General features: G+C 43.6%; 2 protein-coding genes across 4 annotated transcripts; both read right to left on the minus strand.

Moving 5' to 3' along the window:
* Positions 1 to 382: 382 nt before the first annotated feature.
* On the minus strand, positions 383 to 10220 carry LOC120782980 (deoxynucleotidyltransferase terminal-interacting protein 1). Of its 2 annotated transcripts, XM_040115600.1 has the most exons (13): positions 9824 to 10220; positions 8943 to 9013; positions 7814 to 7910; positions 7395 to 7493; positions 7175 to 7234; positions 7019 to 7075; positions 6179 to 6240; positions 6056 to 6098; positions 5222 to 5280; positions 4715 to 4775; positions 2835 to 2906; positions 765 to 820; positions 383 to 670 (listed from the first exon to the last, which is right to left on the minus strand). In XM_040115600.1, the coding sequence occupies exons 1-13, from the start codon at positions 9896 to 9898 to the stop codon at positions 562 to 564; spliced, it is 921 nt and encodes a 306-aa protein (XP_039971534.1). In that variant the 5' UTR covers positions 9899 to 10220; the 3' UTR covers positions 383 to 561. The 2 variants fall into 2 exon arrangements, with proteins under 2 accessions (XP_039971534.1, XP_039971535.1); XM_040115601.1 differs by lacking the exon at positions 2835 to 2906.
* A 2584-nt stretch (positions 10221 to 12804) lies between these two features.
* Positions 12805 to 20319, minus strand: pcif1 (phosphorylated CTD interacting factor 1). 2 transcript variants are annotated; one of them, XM_040115589.1, is made up of 16 exons: positions 20167 to 20319; positions 19812 to 19936; positions 19419 to 19544; positions 19111 to 19244; positions 18836 to 18990; positions 18219 to 18366; positions 18008 to 18091; positions 17810 to 17909; positions 16695 to 16854; positions 16407 to 16576; positions 15743 to 15829; positions 15444 to 15628; positions 15187 to 15280; positions 14797 to 14972; positions 14283 to 14647; positions 12805 to 14189 (listed from the first exon to the last, which is right to left on the minus strand). In XM_040115589.1, exons 1-15 carry the CDS (start codon positions 20291 to 20293, stop codon positions 14299 to 14301), a joined length of 2220 nt encoding a protein of 739 aa, XP_039971523.1. In that variant the 5' UTR covers positions 20294 to 20319; the 3' UTR covers positions 12805 to 14189; positions 14283 to 14298. The 2 variants fall into 2 exon arrangements, with proteins under 2 accessions (XP_039971523.1, XP_039971522.1); XM_040115588.1 differs by having other exon boundaries at positions 12805 to 14647.
* Positions 20320 to 27519: the final 7200 nt, after the last annotated feature.

Consider the following 27519-nt stretch of genomic DNA (forward strand, 5'->3'; position numbering starts at 1 on the left):
TTTAGATTCCAGAGCTCAGGACTAGATTCTGGAAGAGTGGACTCGTCCTGGACCAGGACCAAAGACCTGTACTAAAAAGTGGGGTCAGTGCACTGTGGCTAATTTTGTTAATCTAGAGATAATGCACAGACTTTTATTTTACCCGCGACCAATCGATTGGTCGCGGGTAAAATAAAAGGTACGATTTCAGTTGACCAAAATTTTCTTTGGTTGACCACAGCCCTAGTCTTGGGCGTGTTCAAGTTACTTCAGAGTCCAGACCGACTCTGATGACTCCGAACAGCTGATTTTATAAAGTGCAAAAATGATGAGGTAAAACTGAAAAGACATTTAAACCCCACAGGTGGGTGATGAAAAAAAGAGAAACTCGTCTTTGTGTCAAACAGTTTATTTAATTTTTTAAAAACAGTACAAATAAAAACTAGGGAAGAAACCAATTAGATCAGAGCCTGATGGTCACATGATCAATCTCTCCTTATCGGCTCATTGTTTATCCAACATCGGAGGGAGTGAGGCCATGTGGGGTGGGTGGGTGTGTGTGTGTGTTTGGGGGGTGAGGGGTCAGAGGTCGGCATCTCTCTGAGCCTCCATGGCTCTCTGCATCTTCTCCACCATCCACACAGGAACAGTGAACGGCTTCATCTCGTCCATCCTGACATCCGGACAGTCCCTGAACGAACACAAGCAAGCAAGCTGTTACCATGGTAACTGTGTGTATGGGGGGGGGGGTTACCATGGATACAGAGGGGCGATGTCAGACTCACTTGTACTCATCACTGCGGGAAAGATCCTGGATGTCCTCCTCGATCAGGAGGTAGGCCTGAAAACACACAGAAACACAGGTGTCAAGCGGTGCGTTCAGGTGCAGTTGTACAGTCTCAGGTAGTAAATTTGTTTTCAATCCAGAGTTTCTAGAGACTTAGGTCCTGTTAATTGATTCACTAATTATATCACTAAGGTATTGTCATATAAAGCTGGGAAGTCCTGACAAAAAATAGGATTTAAATGTCAGTAAGCAGGTCTTTAACCTGGTGACCTCTGCAGAAACACCTGTGAAAGCTGACTACTCGATGATGCAGGTTTAACACCAGGACTCACCTGAACACGATTCAGTCTCTCCACAGCTGCAGGTTCATCGTGTGCACCTTTAGTTAACCTGATTATTGATAACCTGCTGCTGGTTGGTAGTTTGTGTTCAGAGTACCAACCAGCAGCAGGTTGTTAATGTTCAGGTAAAGTAAAGGTGCACACGATGAACCTACATGAACACACCTACGTGTTGTGAACGACTGCGGGACTTCACAGATTGAAGAAAATTTTAATTTCCTCATGAAACTCAGCTGATATTCAGATGTTTGCGTCCAGGTCAGCGTGCTGACCACGAACAGGAGTTACACTAGGCTTGTGATGGTAAAGAGGGTGCAGCTGGTCTGAGTTCAGAATACACCAGAGTGGATCCGTTAGCAACACATGACGTTCTGTGTTTGTGCAGGACAAAGACTTTGATTAGAGTCATCAATGCTGTAACTTCCCATAGAGAAGTCTCCAACAACAGCTGGGACAGACAGGGACAAATCAAGCTCGGGTAAAAATCCATCGGCAGCCACCACTGTTCTCACAACACTGTTTCACTAACTCAGTTTTCAGACTCACTCAGTTCAGTCCTTTCTTTTACTGAATAACAACGCTGCATTGATGTTTTTCACATTATAACCTAGCTGTGAAGGAAAGGCTGCAAGACTTTTAATGTGAAAGTTGTGGAGGTAGTGTTGAGTTTCATTCGTGGTAGTTTAACTTCATTCAGGGGCAGTATGAGCCTGTCCCAGGTAAAGACCTGGACTCTGTGACTCTTAGGTAAATACAGACCAGAGGCCTGTACAACGGAGAAGGATATGTGGTTAGCGGGGTAACTTCTGGTTTAACCCTGGGTTTTCAAGGTACGATGTTGGTTCACTTCTTACCAGGGTACATCGCCATGGTAACATATGCCACACGCCTATCCTGCTCCGGAACAGATTATGTTCCAGATAAAAGTTCAATATGTATAAAAGCTCCACCTACTGACCCATCAGATCTCTTGGAAAATGGCGTCACCATCCGTAGAAGATGGCGTTGAGCTCGGTGCGCAGATCATAAGAGGGTCTCTTAGGAGGACTACAGTGTTCAGAGACCAGCAAACCGCTTTGTCTCTCCCTGATAATTTTTATATGAGCGACCCTCATTATTGCAGAGACCCAGCTCCTCAGCAGGAGTCGATTCCTGTGGAGGAGCTGGTCCCCCCCTGTCTTCTTCATCTCATTTTTTTTGTCATTGTGATTTCGTCTACTGATCTCATCCTACAACAGAGTCCGACCGAAGCTCTGAAGCCTTGTACTTGTTGTACTTATAAGATACGAAAGTTGGTCTACTTACTACTTTGAATTGTTCTTTATATTTATTTTTATTTGCTCCCAAGTCCATTTGACACCGCCAGGGCAGGGGAACACATCTATTCATCCAAGACATCTATATTCACCCTATTATTATAATTAGTTGTTAAACATCTTTATGTTATACATCTACTGTGCTCAGATCTACTTGTGTCCTAATGATGGGCAGTGATATTATGAGCCTGTTAACTTACACAGTCGGTGATATTTTTCCAGCTGTTCTTCCTGCGTTTGGCAGCTGGAGCTGTTGCTTTCAGCCTGGATCACGTCTTTAACTTCTTCAAATATCATAGTAGTGACTCAGAGCTGACTACAGACCTGGACTCTGACAGAGTGAACAGTGAAGTCTGAGCTGCGACTGATGGTTTTACATGTTACAGTTTCTAACACAGTGTTACTTCTCACCATCTTCCCTCCTGTCGCTCTCATGTGGTGTCGCTCTGCCAACCACTGCTTGTCCTTCGCATCTGCAGCGTACTGGCACACACACACACACACACACACACACACGGTAATGACTCAGTGGTAGTCAGGATGTGACTGATGATTAAACTGGTCTCTGCTCAAACTTTACTTTCTCCTTTTGGTTGATAAAGAGAAGAACTGCTGTTCTGGAGATGTAACGTATCGACGCTGGAGTAACCTAACGCTGGGACAGGAAACCGGGTGACACAGGTGTGTGTTGTCCAAAGGAAACAGTTCTCAACAGACTACAAGGTGCTTGAGAGATGTTTACAGTTTTCATGTTGTGCAGCAGAAAACACGTCTGCAGAGCAGCTGGATGCAAACAGATGTTAGACTGACGACTACTGACAACTACTGACGACTGACAGCATTGATTACTGATGTCGACTGCTGATGACTGACAACGATTTACAACTACTGCTGACAACGGCTGCCGATGACTTACAATGACTGACGACTACTGACAACAACTACTGACGACGACTGCTGATGACTGACGACTACTGATGACTTACGACTACTGACAACTACTGACAACAACTGACGACGACCGCTGATGACTGACGACCGCTGATGACTGACGACTACTGACAAGAACGACTGCTGATGACTGACGACTACTGACAAGAACGACTGCTGATGACTGACGACTACTGACAAGAACGACTGCTGATGACTGACGACTACTGACAACTACGGACGACTACTGATGACTGACGACTACTGACAACTACGGACGACTACTGACAACTACTGACAACAACTGACGACGACCGCTGATGACTGACGACTACTGACAAGAACGACCGCTGATGACTGACGACTACTGACAAGAACGACTGCTGATGACTGACGTCTACTGACAAGAACGACTGCTGATGACTGACGACTACTGACAACTATGGACGACTACTGACAACTACTGACAACAACTGACGACGACCGCTGATGACTGACGTCTACTGACAAGAACGACTGCTGATGACCGACGACTACTGACAAGAACGACTGCTGATGACCAACGACTACTGACAAGAACGACTGCTGATGACTGACGACTACTGACAAGAACGACTGCTGATGACTGACGACTACTGACAACTATGGACGACTACTGACAACGACTGACAACGGCGGACGACTACTGATGACTGACGACTACTGACAAGAACGGATGACTGACGTCTACTGACAAGAACGACTGCTGATGACTGACGACTACTGACAACTATGGACGACTACTGACAACTACTGACAACAACTGACGACGACCGCTGATGACTGACGACTACTGACAAGAACGACTGCTGATGACTGACGACTACTGACAAGAACGACTGCTGATGACTGACGACTACTGACAAGAACGACTGCTGATGACTGACGACTACTGACAACTATGGACGACTACTGACAACTACTGACAACAACTGACGACGACCGCTGATGACTGACGACTACTGACAAGAACGACTGCTGATGACTGACGTCTACTGACAAGAACGACTGCTGATGACTGACGTCTACTGACAAGAACGACTGCTGATGACCGACGACTACTGACAAGAACGACTGCTGATGACCAACGACTACTGACAAGAACGACTGCTGATGACTGACGACTACTGACAACTATGGACGACTACTGACAACGACTGACAACGGCGGACGACTACTGATGACTGACGACTACTGACAATGATGACGACTGACCACTGCTGCCGACTACCGTCAGCTATCTGAATGTGTGAATGCAGTTTAACACTGTGCTCTTTGTGTTGCTGATGTTTCTGTGTGCGTGTGTGTGTGTGTGTTGTTACCTTGAATAGGTCGGCGTGTTTGATGTAGATTCGTCCTCTGGTCCCGCCCATCCCCAGCGCCCTGCAGAGTGAAATCACAGCGACAGGTGACCTTTAACCCCTCCAGATGTACATCATAAAATGTAAATTACTCCCACAAAACAACAACCACACATATTAAAAGACTTCCATGATAATAATTATTCATATTAACTAAGTTTCCTAGTGTATCTAAATACATCAACAACAATGAACTTGCTCTCAAAACACAGGAGAAAATAATGAAACACAAAATCCCCAGTATTCTCCCTCTAACTGAAATGTAAAACCATGTAAACAGGACACTAATGTTTGTAAAACACCATGTGTGGACTTTTATATTCATGTCTCCATTGTGACGTCACACTGATGTAATATTTCTGTCTCCTGGCTGCATTTGTTGTACTTAACATGTAGTCTCTGGGTAAACAACATGTCCTTAATGTGTAATAAGCATGTTAACATGTAGCTAACATGTTGAAGACTCACTTGTTTGCTCTGGAGCCGAGAACAAACGTGCTGCTGTCGTTCAGTCTGGATGGATCCCACTGAAACACACAGAGACACAAACAAACACACACACACACACACACACACACACACACACACACACACACAGTATCCATTTTGGTGAACTAACATCTCGGAAACTGAGTCTGTTGTCCAACACAAATAAGTCCGAATAATCAGGTAAACTAGTCCTGCTGGAAGCTGATTAGGCTATCTGCCATGTCGGCTTCTGAATCTGTAAGTCTGAGACTTAGACTGGGTCTGGGACTGAGACTGGGTCTATGACTGCTTCTGAGTCTTTGCTGTTTCATTCCGTCCAGGGAAGTGCCACCACCACTGAGTTGCCAATGGTGGTAGTGTGATGTTAGTGATGTTAGTCAAGTTTCTGCCTGCAGAGTGACCGCTCATGAGACGTTAACATGGAGTTAGCATAATGTTAGCATAGTGTTAATGTGCTGTTAGCATGTTTCTGATGCTAACATCAGTCAGGTTTGTGACTAACACCTCAGGGAATGTTCAGACTGATGAAGCCTGGAAATCACAGAGCTGAGTTTACAGGTGCACACTGTACTGTTATAGCTATGTAGAGAGATCACAGGTGTAAAACCTGTTTTTAGGCCCACCTTTACAAACAACATTTCATACAGTTGTTGTTGTCATCTTTTTTCTGGGTGTGATGCATAATTTGGATCGGACCTGTGGATCTGGACTAATACACCTTAATCTTTACACCTGCGGTAGTTTGACTGCAACACCTGTTTGATATACACCTGAGTGAATATCTGTGAGCCTGTCAAGTGAGATGTGACTCACCTTTGGTCCTTCTCTCTTGATGGGATCAGACTTTGGCTTCACTCTGAGGACACAAACAGTCAGAGGGTTGTCAGGTGTGATAATCTACCTGGATACTCATGATGTCACTTGTCAGGTACTCACTGAGAGGAGAAGGTCAGAGGTCGATCAGAGGACATGAGCGCAGCACTGGGACGAGTTTTTCTCTGAGGACACAAAATATTCACAGTTAACGATCCGATCGACACCTTCGCCTGTTTCACAAATGTCTGACACACACCTGACCTCCGTGTTGGTGGCAGAACTAATTTTCAGGTTGAAGGAACCTTCAGAGCTTTAACAGTCACTCTCTGATTTAAAGGACCATTCGGTAGGTTTCTGTCACACCTTCTGTTACAATTTCAGTCAGTTCCCAAACATAACACATTGAATAATAATCTCAATCTCTCTGTCCTTCTCAGTCTGGGGGGGGTCTATGTAGGAGGGTGGGGGCCTTGTACTTGTCTGTGTCCAGGGACCTGCTGCTTTATCACCCGTCCAGGTCTGGACTCAGAAACCTGATGGATGGATTATACGACTAAAAAGTGAAGAGGTGATCGGTTAATTGAAGTGGATGAGCTTCCTAACAACCAACGTCAGAGCTGATGTTTCCGTCAACGGTAGGAGAGAACAATATTTCTCATCTTTGGAAAAGACAGGTCAGACTGAGGGAAGTGTACTCAGACTTTTTTTTTTTTTTTTTCAGACTTTTTTCAGACCTGCAGCCTCTCTCTCACTGCTGGGGTCCGTTTTTAATCCGGACCAGTTTTAGTTGGTGTTACAAAATTTAAAATAAAGACGTGATATTTTCTGTTATTTTCTAAAACCAGTTCTGTTGTGCAGCTCCTCATCAGGATCCTGAGGCAGGAAACCACATCAGTGTTTAACCTGCAGACTGAACGTGTTCACAGCAGAGTGATGATCCGAGGTCAGAGATCACACTACCTTTTTGAGCAGGGGGCTTCCTCTCTGACTGCAGTCTTCATCAGCAGGTCTGGACCTCTGTCAGGACACAAAGAACCACACCAGAACCAGAATCAGAACCAGACCAGGTTACAACCTGTTCCTGATGATCTGATTGGTCAGTTTGAGGCATCCTACCTTGATGGCAACCTCTGGCCCCGCCCTCTTTACCTCCCCCTCTGGAAACAGTTGTTTGGCCTAAAGATGAAATCAGAGGAAACCAGACAGACACAGACAAGTAGGTGAGGTCAAAGTCATGCAGTCACAGCTGATCTCAGACACACAGGTGAGTAGAGATGAGTACAGGCAGTCACGTGACCATCAGCGTCAGAGATCGGGTAACAGAAAGTGAACTCACATGCTCCAGAACGTTCCTGCAGGCCTCTCTGATCAGCTGATCAGTCTGAACATCGTCTCCCACGTTCTCCTTCACATTCTCCGCCGCCTTCTCAAAGAACTGCATCAGAAACAATAACAACACCACCTACTCACACTTGGTTACACCTGCTAACAGCTGCTCGCACCTGGGTACACTGAACACACTTTTTAAAAAAACTTTTTATACCAACAGAAAATCAAAAGCCTCTCTACAGACCATCAAGAACCATCAGGAACTGAATGTTCCTGATTTTTCAGTTACTGATGGTTCTTCCAATGCAGAACCATGCAAAGTTTTCACTGAGAAAACATTTTATCCAAAATAAGAATAAAAAGTGTCCAAATGACAAAAATCACAACAATCATCTACATGTGAAGCTGTCCGGAGTGACTTCTGACCTTCTGGTACTTCCTGAACACAGCCATGATGTCATCATTGAAGCTGGGCTGAAGTACCGCTCTCAACAGGTCCATGGACACCTGAGGATCCGTGTAGCTACACACACACACACACACGCACACACTTTAGTAGCGTTCTCACTCACACGCACGCACGCACGCACGCACGCACGCACGCACGCACGCACGCACACAGACCTGTATTTCTGTGATTGTGAGGACACTCATTGACATAATGCATTCCCTAGCCCCTCACCCTAACCCTAACCCAAACCTGATTCTAGCCTTCCCCCTAAAACCAGGTCAGAACCCTCAACCAGCCCTTTGAAGGTGTAAGGACCGAACAAAATGGCCTCACTTCAACCCTCTCAGTCCCTGCTGATCAATCATCAGGTTGACCAGCAGACCAATCATCTAACTAATGAATGCAGGAATCGCTGTCTGTCTGTTGATTTTTCTCGACAACCGCTCATCCAATCGACGTCCAACTTGGCAGGTGTATCGCTGAGGACCCAAGGAAGGTCAGTGTCGAATGTGAGGTTTTTTTAGATGAGCGTTTCTTGAGAAAGCTTCAAACATCACTTTTCTACATGTTAATTGACATGAAGACAAAATGATCACAGATGAAAGCTATAAATAAGTTCTGTCACATAAACAGAATAAAAATAGACAGGAGCGTGACTTTTGACGATGTGACGTCATCAAAGTGTTGTCTCAATTCAAAAGAAAACATGGTTGACTTAGTTGCAGCAAGTGCAGTTTAGAATAAACTTTTCTAAAGAACTGCTCATCCAGAAAACTTCACATTTGACACTGAACTTCCTTGGGTCCTCAGCGATACACCAGCAAAGTTGGACGTCAATTGGATGAGCGGCTGTCATGAAAATCAAAATGCAGACGGACAGTCAGAAATTTCTCCATTTCTAGTTATTTTTCTGTCACTTTTTGTGTGAACCCCTGCGATCAATGCTATGAACGTGCTCAGGAGATTCTGTTTCAGACGTGGTTGAACAACATGTCGTTTCATTACAAGTATAACCCGTACGAACCACTAAGAACTAGTATAAACCAGTACACACTAGTATTAAACAGTATAAAGCAGTAACAACAGACATCAACCAGTACTGACCTGACTGTCATGTGTGAGCGTCGCCCTCGTCTGTGAATCTGTCTGTGTTTGATCATCACGTTCCATGGCTTCTGCAAACACAGAGAGTGAGAACCATCAGAACAGACATTCGGCTGAGAACCTGCAGGTTCAGGCTCCTGCTGTCGGGTTTCAATCAAACTGGGACGGTGAATAAATGTGTCCATCGTCTCTGGTGTGTGAGCTCTGTTTGCTGGAAACATGCACACCTGCTGGTTCAGTCTGTCCCAGGGAAATGACTGTAACACCAGTGAGAACATGTTCTTCACCTCACAGAACCACAGCTTGGACTCATTTTCACAGTTATGTTACTTTCTGGTTTTGCTGTTTTATTCATGATGTCTTGGGTTTGTAAGACAGGTCTTTGTAGCTTTTAGCTGCAATCAAACACAAGAAGATCATAACCGTGTTTTTAATGTTTTTAAAATAACATCCTACTGATTAAATGGAGGAATCTCTGTCTTTCTTTTTCCAATTTTCTATCGACAACCGCTCATCCAATCGACGTCCAACGTTGGCAGGTGTATCGCTGAGGACCCAAGGAAGGTCAGTGTCGAATGTGAGGTTTTTTTAGATGAGCGTTTCTTGAGAAAGCTTCAAACATCACTTTTCTACATGTTAATTGACACGAAGACAAAATGATCACAGATGAAAGCTATAAATAAGTTCTGTCACATAAACAGAATGTTGCTTTGTGTGTTTGTAAATAGAGCCCATTACTGCCATCAGGCTACCGACAGGCACATTTTGAACGAGTACTGCACTAGTAAAATAAAACACAAAAAACAATTAATTAAAAAAAAAAAAAAAAAACATCAGCGCTTAGGTTAGCAGCGTGCTAAGCCATTAGCTCCAGTTTTTACCGGGTTCTGCTCCGAGTGCTCCTGCCCGTCCTGCTCCAGCCAGTCCCGGCCTCCCTCACTGCGGTGGGCTCCCATGGGGGAAACGGTTCTGGTCCAGTCCGGTCCGATCCGTGTCCAACCGAGCTAAGTCTACTGGGCTAGGCTAGGCTAGGCTAGGCTAACAGCAGCTAAAGCAAACAGCGGAAGCTAACGGTGCTTCGTGTCCGGCTAATGTAAGAAACCGCCGTTACCAGGGTGTTACCGAAGTCAGGCGCTGACAGAAACCAAGCGGGTGACAGATAATAATCGATAAACTGATAGTCAGTAAACACCTCTGACTGTTTGTTTCCGGGAAATTACACTCAACAGTTTGTTTCCGTTGATGTGAAGCTCGCAGCAGCGAGGACACTTCCGAACACATTTCAAAATAAAAGCACCGGCTACACAAATCTAAAAGCGGCTTTATTTTGTATTGTCAGTGCAGAACTTTAAACTCACCGAACTCATTTTACCTGGTTTCAAACACTAAAATTAACGTGAACCTCAACTAGGACAAAAGGGGGTTGAAATGATGATACAGAAGTGAAATTACATGAAAACTGACATCGCCTTTCCTAGGAAGTTCTAATATTATGTGACTGTTGAAAGCTTTTATCATTATGTTATATTCAGCTCCTGATGAAATAAAACTCATCTTCATTACAGACCTTCCCGACCATATTTCATAAATTTATTCCAAATGATTAGCAATTTAACTTCAAAAAGTCCTACAGCAAAGTTTTACATGTTACTATGTATTTTTATTTATTTCTCACCAATGTTCTGGATTTCTGTTAACATATTTGTTTTGTGTCATACACAGACAGTTGTCCACCTTTTGTAGACAATGAAGCTGTATTCTTCTATTTGGGTTTGTTCCATCGGGAGAAAATTTCCATAACCTTTTACACAACACTACAGGAACACCTAACTTGATGATTAAAGTCACCTGTGTTCTCAGTAGAACATGAGTAGAGAACATACACCGATCAACCAAAATTAAAACCAGCAACTGGTCTTAATGTTGTGGCTGATTGGTATATAATCAGAGTGTCAGTGTGTCCAGTATAAATGATCAGACAAGTTGGACTGGTTGTACTGGGTTGGATATATTTTTACTGGGAGAGTGAAGCTGCAGTTTGTCTGCAGGCAGGACGAAGGACAGACTGTATTTACATTCTCCAGCTGTGAGGACCACAAACAGCCGAGTCTTCCTCGCTCAGCCTCACGTCACATTCACCATGGAACTCTGATGAAAAGGAGGAAACATTCTGGGTTGTATCTCAGCTACAAAGAAAAGCAGACATTTTCATCATCAGCTGCCTTCACTGCCAATACCAGTCTGATGCTGAAAATTTCTGCTGCTTTCAATCAGAAATAAACACATCCACATATTTGTTAAAGACAAACAAACTGGAGACACTTTAGTGTTGACTTCCGTTGGACAAACATCTCAGAATGTCTATGTTTATATTTCAAGAAAACTAATAATCATGAGATCCTTTCTTGTCATAATCATGAGAAAATATCTTGTAATTATGAAAATGTTCATAATGAGACAGCTTTTTGAACTAAGGATCTTTAACTACACACAAAGATCTATTAATCATAGTTTTCTTGTAATTATGAAATCTTATATTACAACTGAGGAATAGTTGTTTTTATGAAACTGAGACAAGGATCTTGTAGTTATTTGATACAGACCGAAACTTCAAGATAATGTAGCTTTCTTGTCATTGAGATACAGAAGTCATGATTACAAGAAAACTGTCATATCTTTTCTCAAAATTAAGGGGAATTAATCATTAACCCATATCTCATGATTACAAAACAATTATTTCAAAATTATATTTATCCTGTAATTATTACGTATTAATACAAAGAAAAAAAGTCTCAATTTGTAGATGAGGATCATGCAATTCCAAGTTTTCTTGTGATTACAATATACATTGTTTACCTCATAGCTAAAAGAACGTTGTACTTATTAGATACCAATCTCATAAAAATGAGAAAATAGTTTTCTTGAAATTATGATACATTAGTCATAAATACCAGAAAACTCATTTTCTCAAATTATGAGGTAAAGATCACGTCAACTCTACGGTTTTTCTTGTAACTTCAAGAAGAGAGTTTTCTTAAAGTTATACAGAAGATACAGAAGTCCATATTATGAGAAAACTGTAATGACATGTTTTGTCAAAATTAATTACGAACTCGTAATTACAGGATTTTTATCTCATAATTATGAGAACTGTAATTATTAGATCCAAATCTTATAATTAGTATGAGTTAAAACAAAGTGTCTCCAATTTGTTTTCTTTGGTCAACGTATTGTGGTTTCAGAGGAATACCGAGGTGTGAAGTATTATTGGAACAGTTCAACATTAGCCTAGCTTAGCAAAAATACTGGAAGCAGGATGAAACTCTGAAACTTGAAAATTAATCAACGAATCAGCAGATCAGAAGCTGTTACACACAAAATGTTGGAATTCTCCTTTAGAAAAGCAGAACACGACAGTTAAAATTAAGAGACTGAGGCCAGATGAAACACTACGTGTGACTGTTTTCTGTGGAGGCTGACAGCGCAACGACGCCGCTCGGTCTGGAGACTCGGCCTGGAAAACATTCAGGATTACAAACATCATTTAGAGTCCCAAAGTTTCATGCACAAAAAAACAAAACAAAACAAAACAAAACAACCCAAAACAAAAGCCTATAAAAAAACAAATAGATCACTTACAGAAAAACGAACAGCTGAGAATTATAAAAATAAGGTGGAGGAGTATTCTGCTGGTTAGACGTCAGCATTAATGATGCATACACACTTCTACTTTTACATACAAGTTATAGATTTTCTTAGTAACACTTTGGTTTAGTTTAAAACAAACTATCATAAGCTTTGTATTACAGAAAACAGATCTCCTTCTCTTTAAAAAACTGTTAAATTAAATCAAATAAAAAAGAACAGTTAAACAATTTAATTTGTTTTTTTTCCAATCAATTTAACAGCAGATGAGGAAAATAACATCAACAGACTTCACATCAGTTGAACTGTACACTATCTACAAAGCCGCTGCCGCCGCGGCAGGAACTGATATCACACGGCGACAGACGCCTGATAGGACGACTCATCAGCCAATCAGAGAACGGTTAGCCAGCTACTGGCTGCAGCTCATCGGATTACAAAGTGTGAGGAGCCTTGGGTTCGTCAAAGATTTTAAATTCTCATTTGAAAGATTTATTTACTAAATGTTCATTAACACAGAAACGCACAAGTCTCCTGGACCATGACACGGACTATTATCAGAAAAAAGTCGTAATGTTTTGAGAAAAAAGTCACTGTATTTTGAGAGTTTTTTTGTAGAACATGTTGTACGGTGTAATTGAATTCTGTCTGTGCACACAGAACATGAACCAGAATTTTACTGCAGGAACCCTGAAATAACTCCTCACACTTCACAACTGTATTCACGCAGCTCTGAGATGGAGGATCATCTCCACCGGCTCATCTAGTTACCTCCCTGACGTCTCTGATCAACCTAATGAAAGCACAGGAAGCGAAGGGACCTCTGATGAGGCAGGAAGGGGAAGTCCATGTTTCAGCCGTCTGTCCTCGCTGACCAGTCTGAATCTGAATCCCAGTTCTGACTCCGCCTCCATCCAACAGTAAATATGACCTCGCCGTGGATGCTCCTTCTCCTCCTGCCTGGTCAATACTCAGTTTACCACAATGCACCCTTACTGAAGCAAGTACATCCTCTGTAGGACGAGCACTGATTGGCCAGGCTGTCCCGAGGAGGCGGGGCCTGAAGCAGGATGCCGCTGGATTCTGTCCGACTCAATAAAGAAAGACGAGTCCATTAGAAACTATAGCTGCCTTGTCAACCAATCACCAAGCCCAGTCGGTGTGGGGACCCATCAAAAGTCCTCCAGTAACCCAGAGTAACAGTGACATCACAGATGACATCACAGGTGAATGAAAAGGTTTTTATTGCTGGAGCTCCAACACGTCGCTGCTCACGGATTAACTCTGTATTCTTATTGGCTCCGGTGCTTGTTGCTAAGCCACAGCAGCAGCCACACCTGGACGTGAATCCGCTGCAGGTGAAAGAAAAGCTCCAGACGCCATGATGTCAGAGCTTCGACCAATGAGAACAGCACGATGCGAGCGGGAACAAACCAGATTGAAGGGGTGAGTGAAAGCCACCCGCATGACAGAAAGATTTAAATCAGGTTCCAGCGGGACGCTCCGACCACACCCCCCGCTCTCGGCAGAAACAGAACGGCATTGAGTGTATGTATGTTGAGAGAAGCTGCAGATGCGCTACAGGTGCTGGTGAGGGACAACCTGAACAGACGAGACAATGATCAGAACAAACTAACGCTGTGAAACACAGAAACTTTAAACAACTTTCCAACAGGTGAGGGGCTGAGGCCACACTATGAACCCCTCCAGTCTACACGGTGGCCATCTTGTCTCGAGGACTGCTGCTGCTGCTGCTGCTGCTGCTACTGCTGCTGCTGCTGCTGCTGCTGCTGTTGTTGTTGTTATTGTTGTCATGGCCATCTGGTGACATCACACCACTCTGCATCCTATCAGAGGCCTTGGGGGCGGAGTCTCTGTCTCCGGGAGCAATGTTGGCGGGGCCGGGAGAGGACAGGGAGGAGATGCGGGAGGAAGCAGGGCGGTATGCCGCCGTCAGCTCAGCCAGACGTTCTGGAGTCGGAGCCCACTTCGCAAAACCTGCATCGTTCTGAAGGAAGAGTACTGCGGTGCCGTGTACTGCCCGGTAGTACATCTCATCTCTGTAAATACATAGACAGAGATTAATACAGTACTGTGGAGTATAGTGTAGTAGTGTAGTACATCTCCCTGCAGGGACAAACATGGGACTGTTTAATCTACATAGTACAGTAAGTGTAGTACTAGTGTAGTATCAGTACAGTATCAGTACCTCTTGCAGATGTGCTGACTCCCGGACCGATACTCGTGTTCATAGGCCGGGACGCTAAGCTGGTGACGGAGGAATCGACTTCCCTCCATGCGGGTCAGGGCCGGCGTCACAGGGTCACGCCACTCAGGGACGAAGACGATGAAAGACAGAGGCTCTGAGGACTGATCCAACAGCTCCTGACAACGAGACAGACCACAATATGTCCACCTTTATATACAAGACCAGTAAAGACCAGTACAGTCTGGCTCTGACCAGTACAGCCTGGGTTAGGCCTGTACACACAGCCACTGACAGAACCTTTTCATCTTTCTTAGACACTTTTGGGCTGCCAGGTATATAATACCAGTACAGACTGGTTCAGACCAGTTCATCCCAGTATGTTACACTGACCTCAAAGTGTGTCACCATGGTGTCCATCAGCTCTTCACAGAATGGAGGGTTGGCTTCAAACGAGCCGCTGACTGGAGAGAACGACAGGAACGGCCTGAAAACACACACTCAGTTACTCACACTCGTACGGAGCACGATCATGTTAAAATGACAGTGTGGCGTTTTTATCCGATCGTTGCACGTTCTGAACTGATCATCGACAGGACCAACAGGTCGCTGCTGTCCAACAGTTTACAGGTGTTTAACGCCCGTCTCACCCTCTGGACCCGAAGAAGCTGTCGATGTCAGGGAAAGCGGAGCAGAACTGTTTGAAGTAGCAGTTGAGTGGCGAGGCGAAACACTCAAAGGAAACTCCAAACTGTCGGTTCAACGCTTCAAACACCGTCACCGGCAGCGCCCCCTGCAGGCCCGTCCCCTCATTGGTACCACTGCCAAACATCTCCTGGACACACAGAAACACACCTCATTAGCTCACTAATGAACCGAGTTATTACCAAACACAGACTGTCAGGTGAGAGCAAGTAAAAGCTGATTAGATAACAGAGAGTCAGCTGACCTGGTATCTCTTCAGGAGGCACCAGACTCTGGACAGGAACTTCTCAAAGCGAGGATCGTCTATACAGCTGTACCTGTACAACAACTCCTGGACAGAGACAGAAAGGCAGGAAAAGACGGTCAGTCCGTCAGTATAAACAGAGACACATTCTTTTGACACGATCTTTAGGTGAATGTGAACAGTAAAAATTAGCTGTTGTGAAACGAAACTGATTTTATTCCTTAATTAACTCCAGTTGCTGTTGTTTGTTGTTCAGCTACTGTCAATGACAGTAAACACTACCTGCAGGGATGTTTCACATTAAAAACCTTCATGTGGCGCATAGGGCATAATCCCTTAATTACCTGAAGGGCTTTTAATGGGAAACATCTGCAGGAAGTGTTGATTTTTCCCTAACAGTGATTAAAAAAAAAGTAAAACTGAGTAGTTATTTGAATGAGAACAGTGTTTCAGTTAGAGAGAAAAACTCTGAGCAGTGCTACGCAGTTACTCCACAAACAGTGGTAAAAAAAAAAATCAGTGGTACCAATACTACAGAGTACAGATTCCTGAGCCAGCTGCTCACATCTGTCTGACACTTGCTGTTACACCTGAATATGCGCTACATGCGGTCATAGTCACGTCCGAGTAGTAGCAGCAGCATCAGTAGTATCTGTCCACTGACCAGTTTGCTGAAGTGACCTCTGTTGACTTTGACCATCTCTCCTCTGAAGCGCAGACAGGCCACATCATTCTCAAAGTGCAGCTCCACTCGAGGGAGGGGGGGCGAGGGGATCGCCAGACGCACCGGGTAACAGTAGACTAGCCGGGACTGCTGGGGGGACGCACACGCCTCTGAACACACAGAAACACGTAATACTCACACATATATATAATACACAGGACGGGGGCTACCTGTGGGCAGGTACTGCAACAGGCTCAGGTGTCTGTGTGTGTGCGTGTGTGTGTGTACCTATGGGAGGGTCCTGCAGCAGGCTCAGGTGTGTCTGTCTCAGGCGGCGGCTGTACTCTGCAGACAGCTGGTAGATCTTTGAACAGATTCCCTCCACAGAGTCTTTGGCGACGGCAGCGACATGAGGACCACACTGTTGCCTCAGGTGCTCCAGTCGGTCCTACAACCACGCAGCGATTACATTAAGCATTACGACACCTTCATTCCAACAGCCCAAGACCAAATTTTCATGTTCATTTTGCTGCTCTTCTTGGTTTAGGTTATGGTGGCAGCAGACTAACCGAGGCAGCCCAGACCTCCTTATCCCTAGATCCCTGGAGGGGGGGGTGCAATGACTCCCTCCAAACCTGAGTACCAGCGCCTCAGACTGGTTATCACGGGGTAAAACCAACAGGGCCCAGTGTTTCCCCACAAAGACCTTACTTGGGCAGGTCCCAGGTATATTTGGCAACCATTTTAATATTTTTATTTTAATGATTTAATCTGTTTGAGAGAATTATGCATTCTGCGATTGATTAACTAGTGGAACAAGCGGGTACCCTTCCCGTACCCATTTGTTCTGCTTTCTGCTATCCTGAGAAGGGTCTACTGACAACTGCACATCCTCTGCAGCGAGAGTGAGATGTTCTCAGGTATTAAACCCCCCCCAGTCTGTAAGGCCACAGTACTGTCCCCAACCCCCACATGACATTTAAGAGGTGTCTCAAACAACACAGTCCAACAATATCCAGAACCCTTGGTGTCCTCTGCCCAAGAAATGGACAGGGCTTCCAACTCTGCCTCCTCTATGGAGTTCCTCAAACTGTTTCCTCCATCATCCAACAATATCCTCAGTCTGGGCCAGCAGGCTCCCCCTGCTGAACACAGCCTGGACTAAGGCCACCCCCCGATACCAATCTGCTGTTTCAGGAGTCCCCTGGTCCTGATCCTGATAGGATCCCTCTTTCAGCTTGATGGCCTCCTTCACAGCTGCTAACCACCAGCAAGTTCTGTGGTTGAAACCACCACAGGCCCCACAGACATTCAGGTCCCAACTCAAAGCAGCTGGCTCACCAATGATCAATAAATACAGTATGTACACAGTAAAAAACTGAAGTTAAAAGGTCAGAAGTTACCATGTAGTCCTCCTTGCTGGCGGAGTGATCTCGGCGCAGCCAGCTCATGGTGTCTTCAGCATTCCACTTCACCACCTTCCTGCTCTCTGGACTCGCATTCCTGCACATGACAGAGTCAGAGCTCCCTCAACATCCGCCTGCCCATTAGCTGATGACTTCAGCAGGATAACACACTGCAGTTGGACTGTTGTGACCTACCTGGAATCAATCATCTTCTTGGCGGCTTCAGCGTATTTAAAGAGCAGCTTCCGGGCCTCCTCTTTGTACTTAATACGAGACAACCTGAGACACACAGAAACAAATATACAGTGAAAAGGTATTTACTTTAATACCATCCAGTACAGGTTTAAGGTGACACATTTTCAATTCATAAAAAAGTGAAACTGAGTTTGAAAAGACAGACAAGTACCTGATGGGAATGTCATTCATGACCTCTCTGAACATGGACGGGGAGATGACGGGGTCACAGTCACTCGGCAGTAAGGGGTCATGACCTTTGTCAATCACTTTCCTCTCCAGTAGCCAACGGTTGAATGACTCCCGGGGCGGATCAATACCTGAACCGCAAACAGGCAGACGATAAAACTCACTTACTACATGGCGTTTCAGACAGTAACATAACCTTATGTACGGTTCAATTAACCAGTTGACCAACAAGTAAATAGATCGTACTTATACAGCTTTTATACACCTGACGACCTGCTATACCTGGTAAGCAGCCATCTCAAGTCAAACAGGACCCCCCACAGTACTTTACTGGTCACACACAGTAGCCTGTAACGACCACTGATGCCCCCAGCCCATCACGTTTCATTCATCCATCTCAGTTTTAATTAGTACAGCTGTCTATACCAGCTCCCATTTCACTTGTGTGCAATGCAATGACTCAACTACTGTCGTGCTCTCCATGTCAGATTACTCAGTAACATACAGGACTACTGGGTGTTCCGGACGACCTCCAGAGCCGTTGTGTAAAGTCCAGCCCTGTTTATCAGCAATGAATCTCCCTGTCAGCTGTGACAGTACCTTCTCTCTGGTGACACAGCTCATGGTAGTGTTGCCTCAGTTTTGTGACCAGCTGAGCTCTCTGCAGCTCTATCTCAGGGTGGGGGGGCAGGTGATTGGCCGGGGGGTGCTCTCTGATCACAGCGTTGGTCTGAATGTCCAGATCCCAGTAGATACTAAAGACAACAATAAAACAACTTGAACAACTAAACTTTAAAGTCTCCACAGGGACAAACAAGACGATATCAAGAGTTGCTAAACATGCTAACAGGAAGGGGTGTGGCCTCAGTACTCACACAGCCGGTCTGTATGGGGCAGGGGCGGGGCTTGGAGTTGTGGGTGTAGCTGATGGGGCCTGTTTGTCCTCAGGGGCCGAGCTCCACGGTTTGACCCCAGGGGTGCTGGGAGAGATGGGCGTAGTGGGCTCCACCTGGAAACAGACAGACCTTGTTGGATTACGCAACTGAAGAAAGAGGACTCGGCTTCCCATAAGCCACTGCACACCAGTCACCTTTTGGCCGGTCTTAGTCAACTCTTAAAGACATACAGTTATCACCTGACCCCTGTGTGTGTTCTGGTTCAGTTGTAGGTGGGCAGTTTTTACCTTAGCTCGTTTGAGGCTGTTAGGCCCTGCCCCCTGCTCCTCAGAGTTCCTCCTCTTCCTCTGACCATTACCAAGGTTACTGTCTCCGCCCTCTGCCGGAGCCGCATTCAGACCTAAAGGATCAGACTACAGACAGACAGGTAGACAGACAGGTGAAAGAGACAGACGAAAGAGACAAACAGACAGGTCAGGGAGACAGACGAAAGAGAAAGACAGGTCAGAGAGACAGTTCAGAGATAATTGCTTTACTGGTTTGTAAACAGGAACTGATGTAAAACGTGAGAGCCAGATACTTTAGAGCAAGAAAGTCCACCTTCACACAGAGACTGCTGCAGGATTTTATTTTAATAGGGGATTATTATTCTATTGTTATTGATTGAAACAGTAACTCACGATGACGTCATGCTGGCCCAGCACTGGGACCTCCCACAGGCTCTGATTGGTGAATCTGTTGAAATAATAGGGCCGGTTCTCCCTCCGAGACCAGCACTTAGACCATCCAGCCTGGACCAGTTCATCTGTGAGACAGACAGGTCAGAGAGAGAGACTAGTACTTAGACCATCTAGCCTGGACCAGTTTGTCTGTCAGACAGACAGGTATAGAGACACAAAGGTATACCCGGGAACTCCGACAGACAGGGGAGAGAGAGACAGGTGTACCCGGGAGTTCAGACAGACAGGACAGACAGATATAGAGACAGAAATGTATAACTGGGAGCTCCGAGAGGTGAGAGACAGACAGAGTTACCTGGGAGCTCAGGTGGTTTGGAGGTGGTGGATGGAGAGAGGGGCGGTCCCTGAGAGGAAGCGGAGCCAGAGGGAGACAACATCATGGCCGCCTCCCCCTTCACCGATCCCTGGCTGTCATTGGACATCTCAGCTGCTCGTCAGAATGACATCGACTTGCCTGGAAAGGAAGGGACATTGTGACTTTCAAAATAAAATACAGGTGAGATATTTTTTAAGACCATTTTGAAGTCACCAAATCAGTGTTATATCAGCTGATTTCTTTCAGTTAGGTAACTGACCTCAGAGGTCTATGAAAAGTGACTAACAGGGGAATGGTATGAGCTTTTCTTTCATACTGATGTTATTGTGAACTGACAACACGTTTCCTTCACACTGAAGCCCTTAATAAAATAGAAATATATCACATCAGAACAGGTCTAACAGTAACAGACATTGTTGATAATTACTTGATTAGTAATTAATCATTTAAGTCCATTTGAAAGCATTACTGCCAAACATGACCAATTTCTCAGATGCGTCTCAGATGCATTTTTTTTATGTCATAGTAACTGAATCTCTGAGTTTTAGACAAAACAAGATGTTTGAAGATGTCACCTTAGAGAAATTGTGATTTTCCCAGTTTTATGTTTTACAAACTTACCGGTTAATTGATGAAGCAAAAAATAACTGACAGTTTAATGGATAATGAAAATAACCATTAGGTGCTGTATGTGGTCAGTTTTTAGTTTCTATCAGAACATGAGTCAGTTTGACTTTCAAACTATGAGTGCAAATATCAATTATGTATTAACTGATGCAGTAAATCCTCATATTTAAGAAGCTGAAAACTTTATTTGACATTTTCTCAGGACATTTCAGAGTTTTGAAGACACCAGTTGCTCATTTTTCTTGTCCCATTTAGAAACTACCAGTCACTTATTTTATGAATGTAGCTGTAAATGTTGGAAAAGATGTTTGTAGTTTCATCTGTAGTTCTTTGATCTGACTTTGATTTGAACTCAGAGCTGCAGAACCCCAGTTTAGAATCAACCTTAACCTTACTTTCCTTCGTGAAAAAGCTTTTTACAAAAATCTAAGTTTGAAAAGATGAGATCTTGGTTCATTTCCTGTTGTAACTCTCACATTGAAACTAGGGCTGCGACTACTTTTATTCTATCCTATTTCTATTATTTCTAGTACTTATTCTTCTGCTGATTTGTTTTTTAAATAAATAATGGTTTGGTCTATAAAATATCTCAGAGTCCTTGTTGACATCTTCAAATTTCTTGATTTGTCTAAAACCCAGAGATACTCAGTTTACTGTAAAAAAAAAAAAAAAAAAACAGAGGAGAAAGATTTTTGTCTTTATAGGTTGAAAAATGAAATGTAATCAATCATCAAAATAGCTTCAGATTCATTTTAAGTGCCCCTAAAAAGCTGATTATATTTGTAGCTCTGTAACATGTTAACCAGTCTTTGTCAGATTGTGTCCTCTCATTAACTGACTGAATCTTTTTCTCTTTATAGCATTATAGATGTTTATTCTCATAACAACAGACTAACACGTAATGACATCACTAGAAAACTTTCCTATTTAAATGAAGTAAGTTGTTCGTTTTCACAGAGAGAAAAGTTAGATTTACCAAAAGACACTGTTTATTGCGAGATTCTTACAACAGCATTAAGTGGAGTCTTGTTATAACATGACAAACTTAACTACAGCTGAAAATCATTTAATTTAACTGGTAGAATGGAAATTAATATTTCAGCTGGTCTGATGATCAATTATTGTTTAAGTTACAGTTTGTTTTTTCCTTTTTTCTGTCTGAGTGACTGAATATCCTAGGGTCGTAGATAAAAAATAAGTCAACAACGAGGTTTTTCACTAGTTTCTAACATTTATCAAGCAAACAATAAGTTAAACAAGTAGATCGATCGATAATGGCAGAGATCGTTAGTTACAGCCTAATGAAGTAGATTCTGTAAAACGTGTGACATTGGTAATCGGTGTTTTAGTCTGTAACGTTATATAAATCTGATTGTATTGGTTTAAAACGGTGTCGGACTGAGATTTAAGATTTCAGTTTAACATGTCGGAGAGAAAATGAAAGTCTAGGCCGAGCGGTTTATCATGATGGGCTGAAGGTGGCGGCAAAAGGAACGATATCACTGTTTAAATCATATCCCGATGATCGATAATCAGCAGACGAACCTGTGTCTCTGTATATCTATTTTTAATCCAAGCACCGTGTTAATAAATTTCATCTTTCCTGATGTTTTCAATCATACGCAGAGACGAGCGCCATGGTTACACGCATGCGCACGGCAGGTTTTCCGAACAAACACGGGGGGGAGGGGTACGGGGGGAGTGGGAGGACAACAAAAGGCTGCGGCTGCTCCTCGGGAGCCAGGGCAGAACGCACGGACACCACAGCTGTCGGTCCCGGTCAACAGCGCGTTCAAACTGGGCTAAAGTGGTTTAAACACAAAGAGAAGGCGTCGGGCCGCAGTTAGCGCCATTGTTAACGGCCATTTCGTTCGGCCCACTCGGCGCGACAGCTCCTGTTTAGGCGCCACTTCTCTCACAAGATGGCGGACACGCCCCTGCCACAGCGCGGCGCGTCCTGCAAAACATTTCTGCTCTGGTCTACGAACCCGGCCGCCCTGCGCGCCGGTAACCCGGTTCATCTGAAGGCCAAGACATTCCGCCGCGCCACGGTGCGATCGAAGCGGCTCTGCAGGGCCGCCTGCCCTTACCTTAAACGGTTAAGTTACGGGGAGTCGTGGGTTCTGTGCGTTTGTTTCGGGTCCTCCGCTCCGCTCCCTCCCCGCCTGCTCAGACATCTTTACAGGGACTCGGACTGAGTCACTGCGCAGGCGCGGCGGCTCCCCGCTTCCTGTTCCGAGGTGTCCGGTTCCCGCCGCCATGTTGAGCAGGTCGAAGAGGCTAAAACCTGAAAGGTTCCAGAAAACCTATAAAAATGGTCTTAAACACCATTCCTCACCTCACAACCTCCAATTGTAGATAAACTTTCATCTCTTATTCGGAAACAAATCCTCTCTCTGTGAAAACTGTTAAAATAGTGGTGGAATTATATTGGAGTTAGGGTTACGTGATCCATGGTAGTTTTAAATGTTCTAAAGTACACGTATTAAGTAGTAGAGAGTGTAAACGCTAAAAGTACAACTACCTCAAAATTGTACTTAAAGTTTCAGTCGAGCAGATTTCAGCCCTGGTTGATTTGTTGACATCTGTAGGTACTAGTGGTAACAGCAGATGTGGTTTAATACTACAGGTCCCAGAATTCTGGGGGCAGCAACACAAACTACTGTGGTTTTAATAAAGAAGTCTGGCAGTAGCTGGAGCTGGTCACCTGGCCGACAAGGTGGAGGTGTGCAACCCTGTGGCCTGCAGCTCTTCATCTAACAGCTCACTGTGGCTGCTCCTTCGTCTTCCATTACTCCCTGCAACATTTCAGACTGATCCTCTGTCCAGAAAGGACTAGAATGACCATTGTCTTGATCTGTAGACCAACACGTTGCATTTCCTTTGACTACTTCATAATAAAAATCAACTCGTGTTTCTCAGTTAAATTCCCTTTATTGTGAAACTGCAGCAGTAGGAAATGTTCGGTTTGGATTAGCAGGGACTTAATACAGCATTTGTTTCCAGGAATGTCTCCACGGACGCCCAGTTCATAAAACTGCAAATATATCAGTATTGTAAAACTTTCATCATTGGGCACAGGCTCAGTCACCACAGTGTTACCTCATTCAGCGACAGATGGTGACTAACAAGTTTTTTTAAATTAAAATCTTTCAGACACTTAAAGTACTAAACCGTATGGAGCTGGTTTGGGATGAACTGGTCAGAAGGTGAAAGCAAAGCAACCTGCAGGTGCAACACGTTTGTGTGAACTTCTGCAACAGAATTGGGACGAACTTTCTGAACAATGTTTGATTTCCATTGTAGAAAGAACGTCACCAGTGAGTTCAGCTGCTGGATGAGTCAGAAATTTAGATTAAATTTAGTTCAACAAGAACTATGATTCTTTTTTTTAAAATCTTTATTTGTTCTGTGCTTTAATTTCAGAAAAACTGGGACATTGAATTATGTAAATTTCAGTAACAACTGGAAAAATGGAGGCGTCCCAACACTGTTGACTGGTAGTGTATTTATACAAGAACAGTCTTTCATTCAACCTCTAAGCTCACATGGACAAGAAGTTCATCAGAGAAAAATGTAGCTTCATATCCATGACAGCTGAGCTAAACTCTATCTGCTGAGGAGGATCATGCAATACGATTGAAAGCTCCACAATATTTGACATTTGATGAGATTGTTTTGTCAACAGCAACTAACTGAAATATAAACAGTGAAGTTAAAGATGTTTGTTCTAAACCTGCTGACAGAGTTCATCCAGTCCAAACAAACAGACTGCTCTGTTTTCAATCAATCAATCAGTCAATGTTCTCACTGGAATTACATTTTATTCATACCGTTATTTTTTATTTTCAAGAGTGATTTAAAAATATATTTTGGTTTTGATTAAAACCAGAACAAATTAAAAGTTGTTTCTGATTCTGTCTTACCTGTTGGCTCCGCCTAACCTTCATCATCATCATCATCATCATCATCACCTTTGTCACCTTCATCAAGATGAACTGTTTTTTCTAATACCTTTAAAAAAAATAGCTAGAAAGTGCGGTTACCTCTGCGTGGTACCTTCTTGTAACAGCCTTATTAAAGATATAAACAAGAGAAAAGGTTTGATTTCTAGGACAAAAACTTTTCATCCCTTATGGAGCAAAAGAAATTTATAAAGAAATTTTACTCTGAAAATTTTTCTTCAGTTTTCAAACAATGTCGACGTAAAATTCTTTCTCTTGTAACAAACCTGCAGATTTTGTGCCACTGGGACGTTAAAACCTTAAAGTAGTTTTTAAATATGGTCTTTACATGTGTGGTTATAAAGATGAAAATAATTTTTAAAAAATATAAAATTCCACAGTAACAAATGTAAAGTTACAAATAAAAGAAATGTAAGAGTCATTCATTTCTGAAGGAAATTTAACACTAACCTGTAACAATCTCACCCTGAAAACTGTTTAACTATCAAATATTAGTGATATTTATCATGTCATCACCTGGATTTATCCTCTTAATTATTCTTTGTTTTGCATTTTATTAATTTCAACTTGTGATATTGCCTTTTTCATGTCCAGTCACTGGATGGTGCTGTTGCTCTGTTTGTATCACAGACTGTATTTAAACTGTGAATATCTTTACATAGTAAAGTCTGTGGTTTGTATGATGAAGTGCGACAGTGAAACTGAGTTAACAGAGGAAAGAAAAACATGTTTATGATCGATATCAGGTTCAGGGTTTTGTCATTCTCTTGTCTGTTACTATAGTGTTTAAAAAAACAAAGACATTTAACTTGAACATCTTTGTTTAGTCAGTATGATCATATTTAATTAATGTAAAACTCTATTAGAATTTCTTTGGACAGGTTTTCAGATGAGTTTATTTTATTTCAGTAAAATAAAAAGTATGAAAGCATTCAGATGTTTACAGTCCACCAATGATATCATAACCTTCCACAAATGTTAGATATCTGACATGAATCCGACTTTCAGACCACCAGCAGGCTCACCGTTAGTTATTAGTTATCAATTAGTTTATTGTACATCAGGTTCTTAGCGGTCAAAGTAGTTAAAGGGTTAAACACTTCACTGTGTATAAAAAATAAAAATCAGCTTAAACAACCTGCAGCATGTCTTAGATCAGAGGTCACACCTTTAACTCAGCTCCATGTAAAGGTCTTCACAGGTGTTTTAAAGATCTGGTGAACCTGTTAAAACCCACAGACGTCATTTTTCAGTGCAGAGCATGCCAAGGTCTCACTCATGTACCTGGACTTCCGTACCTAGAGTTTGAATTTTACAATTTCAGATCAGGAGTCCAAACTCTCAAGGATGAGAGGACAGTTTGTAACTAGGACAGCAGCGTTTTAACTGACATCAGCAGCCCATTTTCAACTCACCTGACCGTACCTGACTCTACCTGACTTCACTTTACCTTCACACTAAATATCTGATTTACAGTCTTAACACAAAGACATCACACTGTTCTATACTGGATGAGGACCATGGGCTGACTAAAATCTCATCAGAGTGAATTTATTTTAATAAACTGACCACATGTTGTGAATCTAAACTGAAAAATATCAGAACTTAATAAAGTGACATTGAAACAGCTGGAGGAGGAAAATGATAACAGCTCTGAGTCTGAATCAAAATCTGCACCACCACTGTCCTGTAGTCAGCTTCTAAAGCGTCCTGAAAAACAGACAGAGTGAGACTTCTTCAGGTCATCTGGACCGAACCTGATGTGACTGAGAACGGAACTGATGATGAGTCAGAGGTCAGGTGTCAGATATCAGGAGTCAGAGGTCAGCGGTGAGGGGTCAGATATCAGGACTTTGAGGTCAGGTGGCAGATGTCAGAGGTCAGGTGTAAGATGTCAGGGTCAGATATCAGGAGTCAGAGGTCAGGGGTGAGGGGTCATATATCAGGACTTTGAGGTCAGGTGGCAGATGTCAGAGGTAAGGTGTCAGGTATCGGGTCAGATGTCAGAGGTAAGGTGTAAGATGTCAGGGTCAGGTATCAGGAGTCAGAGGTCAGGTGTCAGATATCAGGGGTGAGGGGTCAGATATCAGGACATTGAGGTCAGGTGGCAGATGTCAGAGGTCAGGTGTAAGATGTCAGGGTCAGATATCAGGACATTGAGGTCAGCTGTAAGATGTCAGGGTCAGGTATCAGGAGTCAGAGGTCAGGTGTCAGATATCAGTCAGGGTCAGATATCAGGACATTGAGGTCAGGTGTAAGATGTCAGGGTCAGGTATCAGGAGTCAGAGGTCAGATGTCAGATATCAGGGGTGAGGGGTCAGATATCAGGACATTGAGGTCAGGTGGCAGATGTCAGAGGTCAGGTGTAAGATGTCAGGGTCAGGTATCAGGAGTCAGAGGTCAGATGTCAGATATCAGGGGTGAGGGGTCAGATATCAGGACATTGAGGTCAGGTGGCAGATGTCAGAGGTCAGGTGTAAGATGTCAGGGTCAGGTATCAGGAGTCAGAGGTCAGGGGTGAGGGGTCATATATCAGGACTTTGAGGTCAGGTGGCAGATGTCAGAGGTCAGGTGTAAGATGTCAGGGTCAGATATCAGGAGTCAGATATCAGGACATTGAGGTCAGGTGTAAGATGTCAGGGTCAGGTATCAGGAGTCAGATATCAGGACATTGAGGTCAGGTGGCAGATGTCAGAGGTAAGGTGTCAGGTGTCGGGTCAGATGTCAGAGGTCAGGTGTA

Source organism: Xiphias gladius, chromosome 21 (assembly GCF_016859285.1).
Source record: "Xiphias gladius isolate SHS-SW01 ecotype Sanya breed wild chromosome 21, ASM1685928v1, whole genome shotgun sequence".
In the NCBI taxonomy this organism is placed as follows: domain Eukaryota; kingdom Metazoa; phylum Chordata; class Actinopteri; order Istiophoriformes; family Xiphiidae; genus Xiphias; species Xiphias gladius.

Excerpts from the sequence above, each read along its gene's own strand:
- LOC120782980 (XM_040115600.1), bottom strand. The coding sequence starts at position 9,898 with ATGGGAGCCCACCGCAGTGAGGGAGGCCGGGACTGGCTGGAGCAGGAC. Across the intron at positions 9,014-9,823 it reads AGCACTCGGAGCAGAACCCG|AAGCCATGGAACGTGATGAT; the intron begins GTAAAAACTGGA and ends CTGTGTTTGCAG. Across the intron at positions 671-764 it reads TCCCGCAGTGATGAGTACAA|GGACTGTCCGGATGTCAGGA; the intron begins GTGAGTCTGACA and ends GTGTTCGTTCAG.
- pcif1 (XM_040115589.1), bottom strand. The coding sequence starts at position 20,293 with ATGTCCAATGACAGCCAGGGATCGGTGAAGGGGGAGGCGGCCATGATG. Across the intron at positions 18,092-18,218 it reads ATGAATGACATTCCCATCAG|GTTGTCTCGTATTAAGTACA; the intron begins GTACTTGTCTGT and ends TGTGTGTCTCAG. Across the intron at positions 16,577-16,694 it reads GCTGCAGGACCCTCCCATAG|AGGCGTGTGCGTCCCCCCAG; the intron begins GTACACACACAC and ends CTGTGTGTTCAG.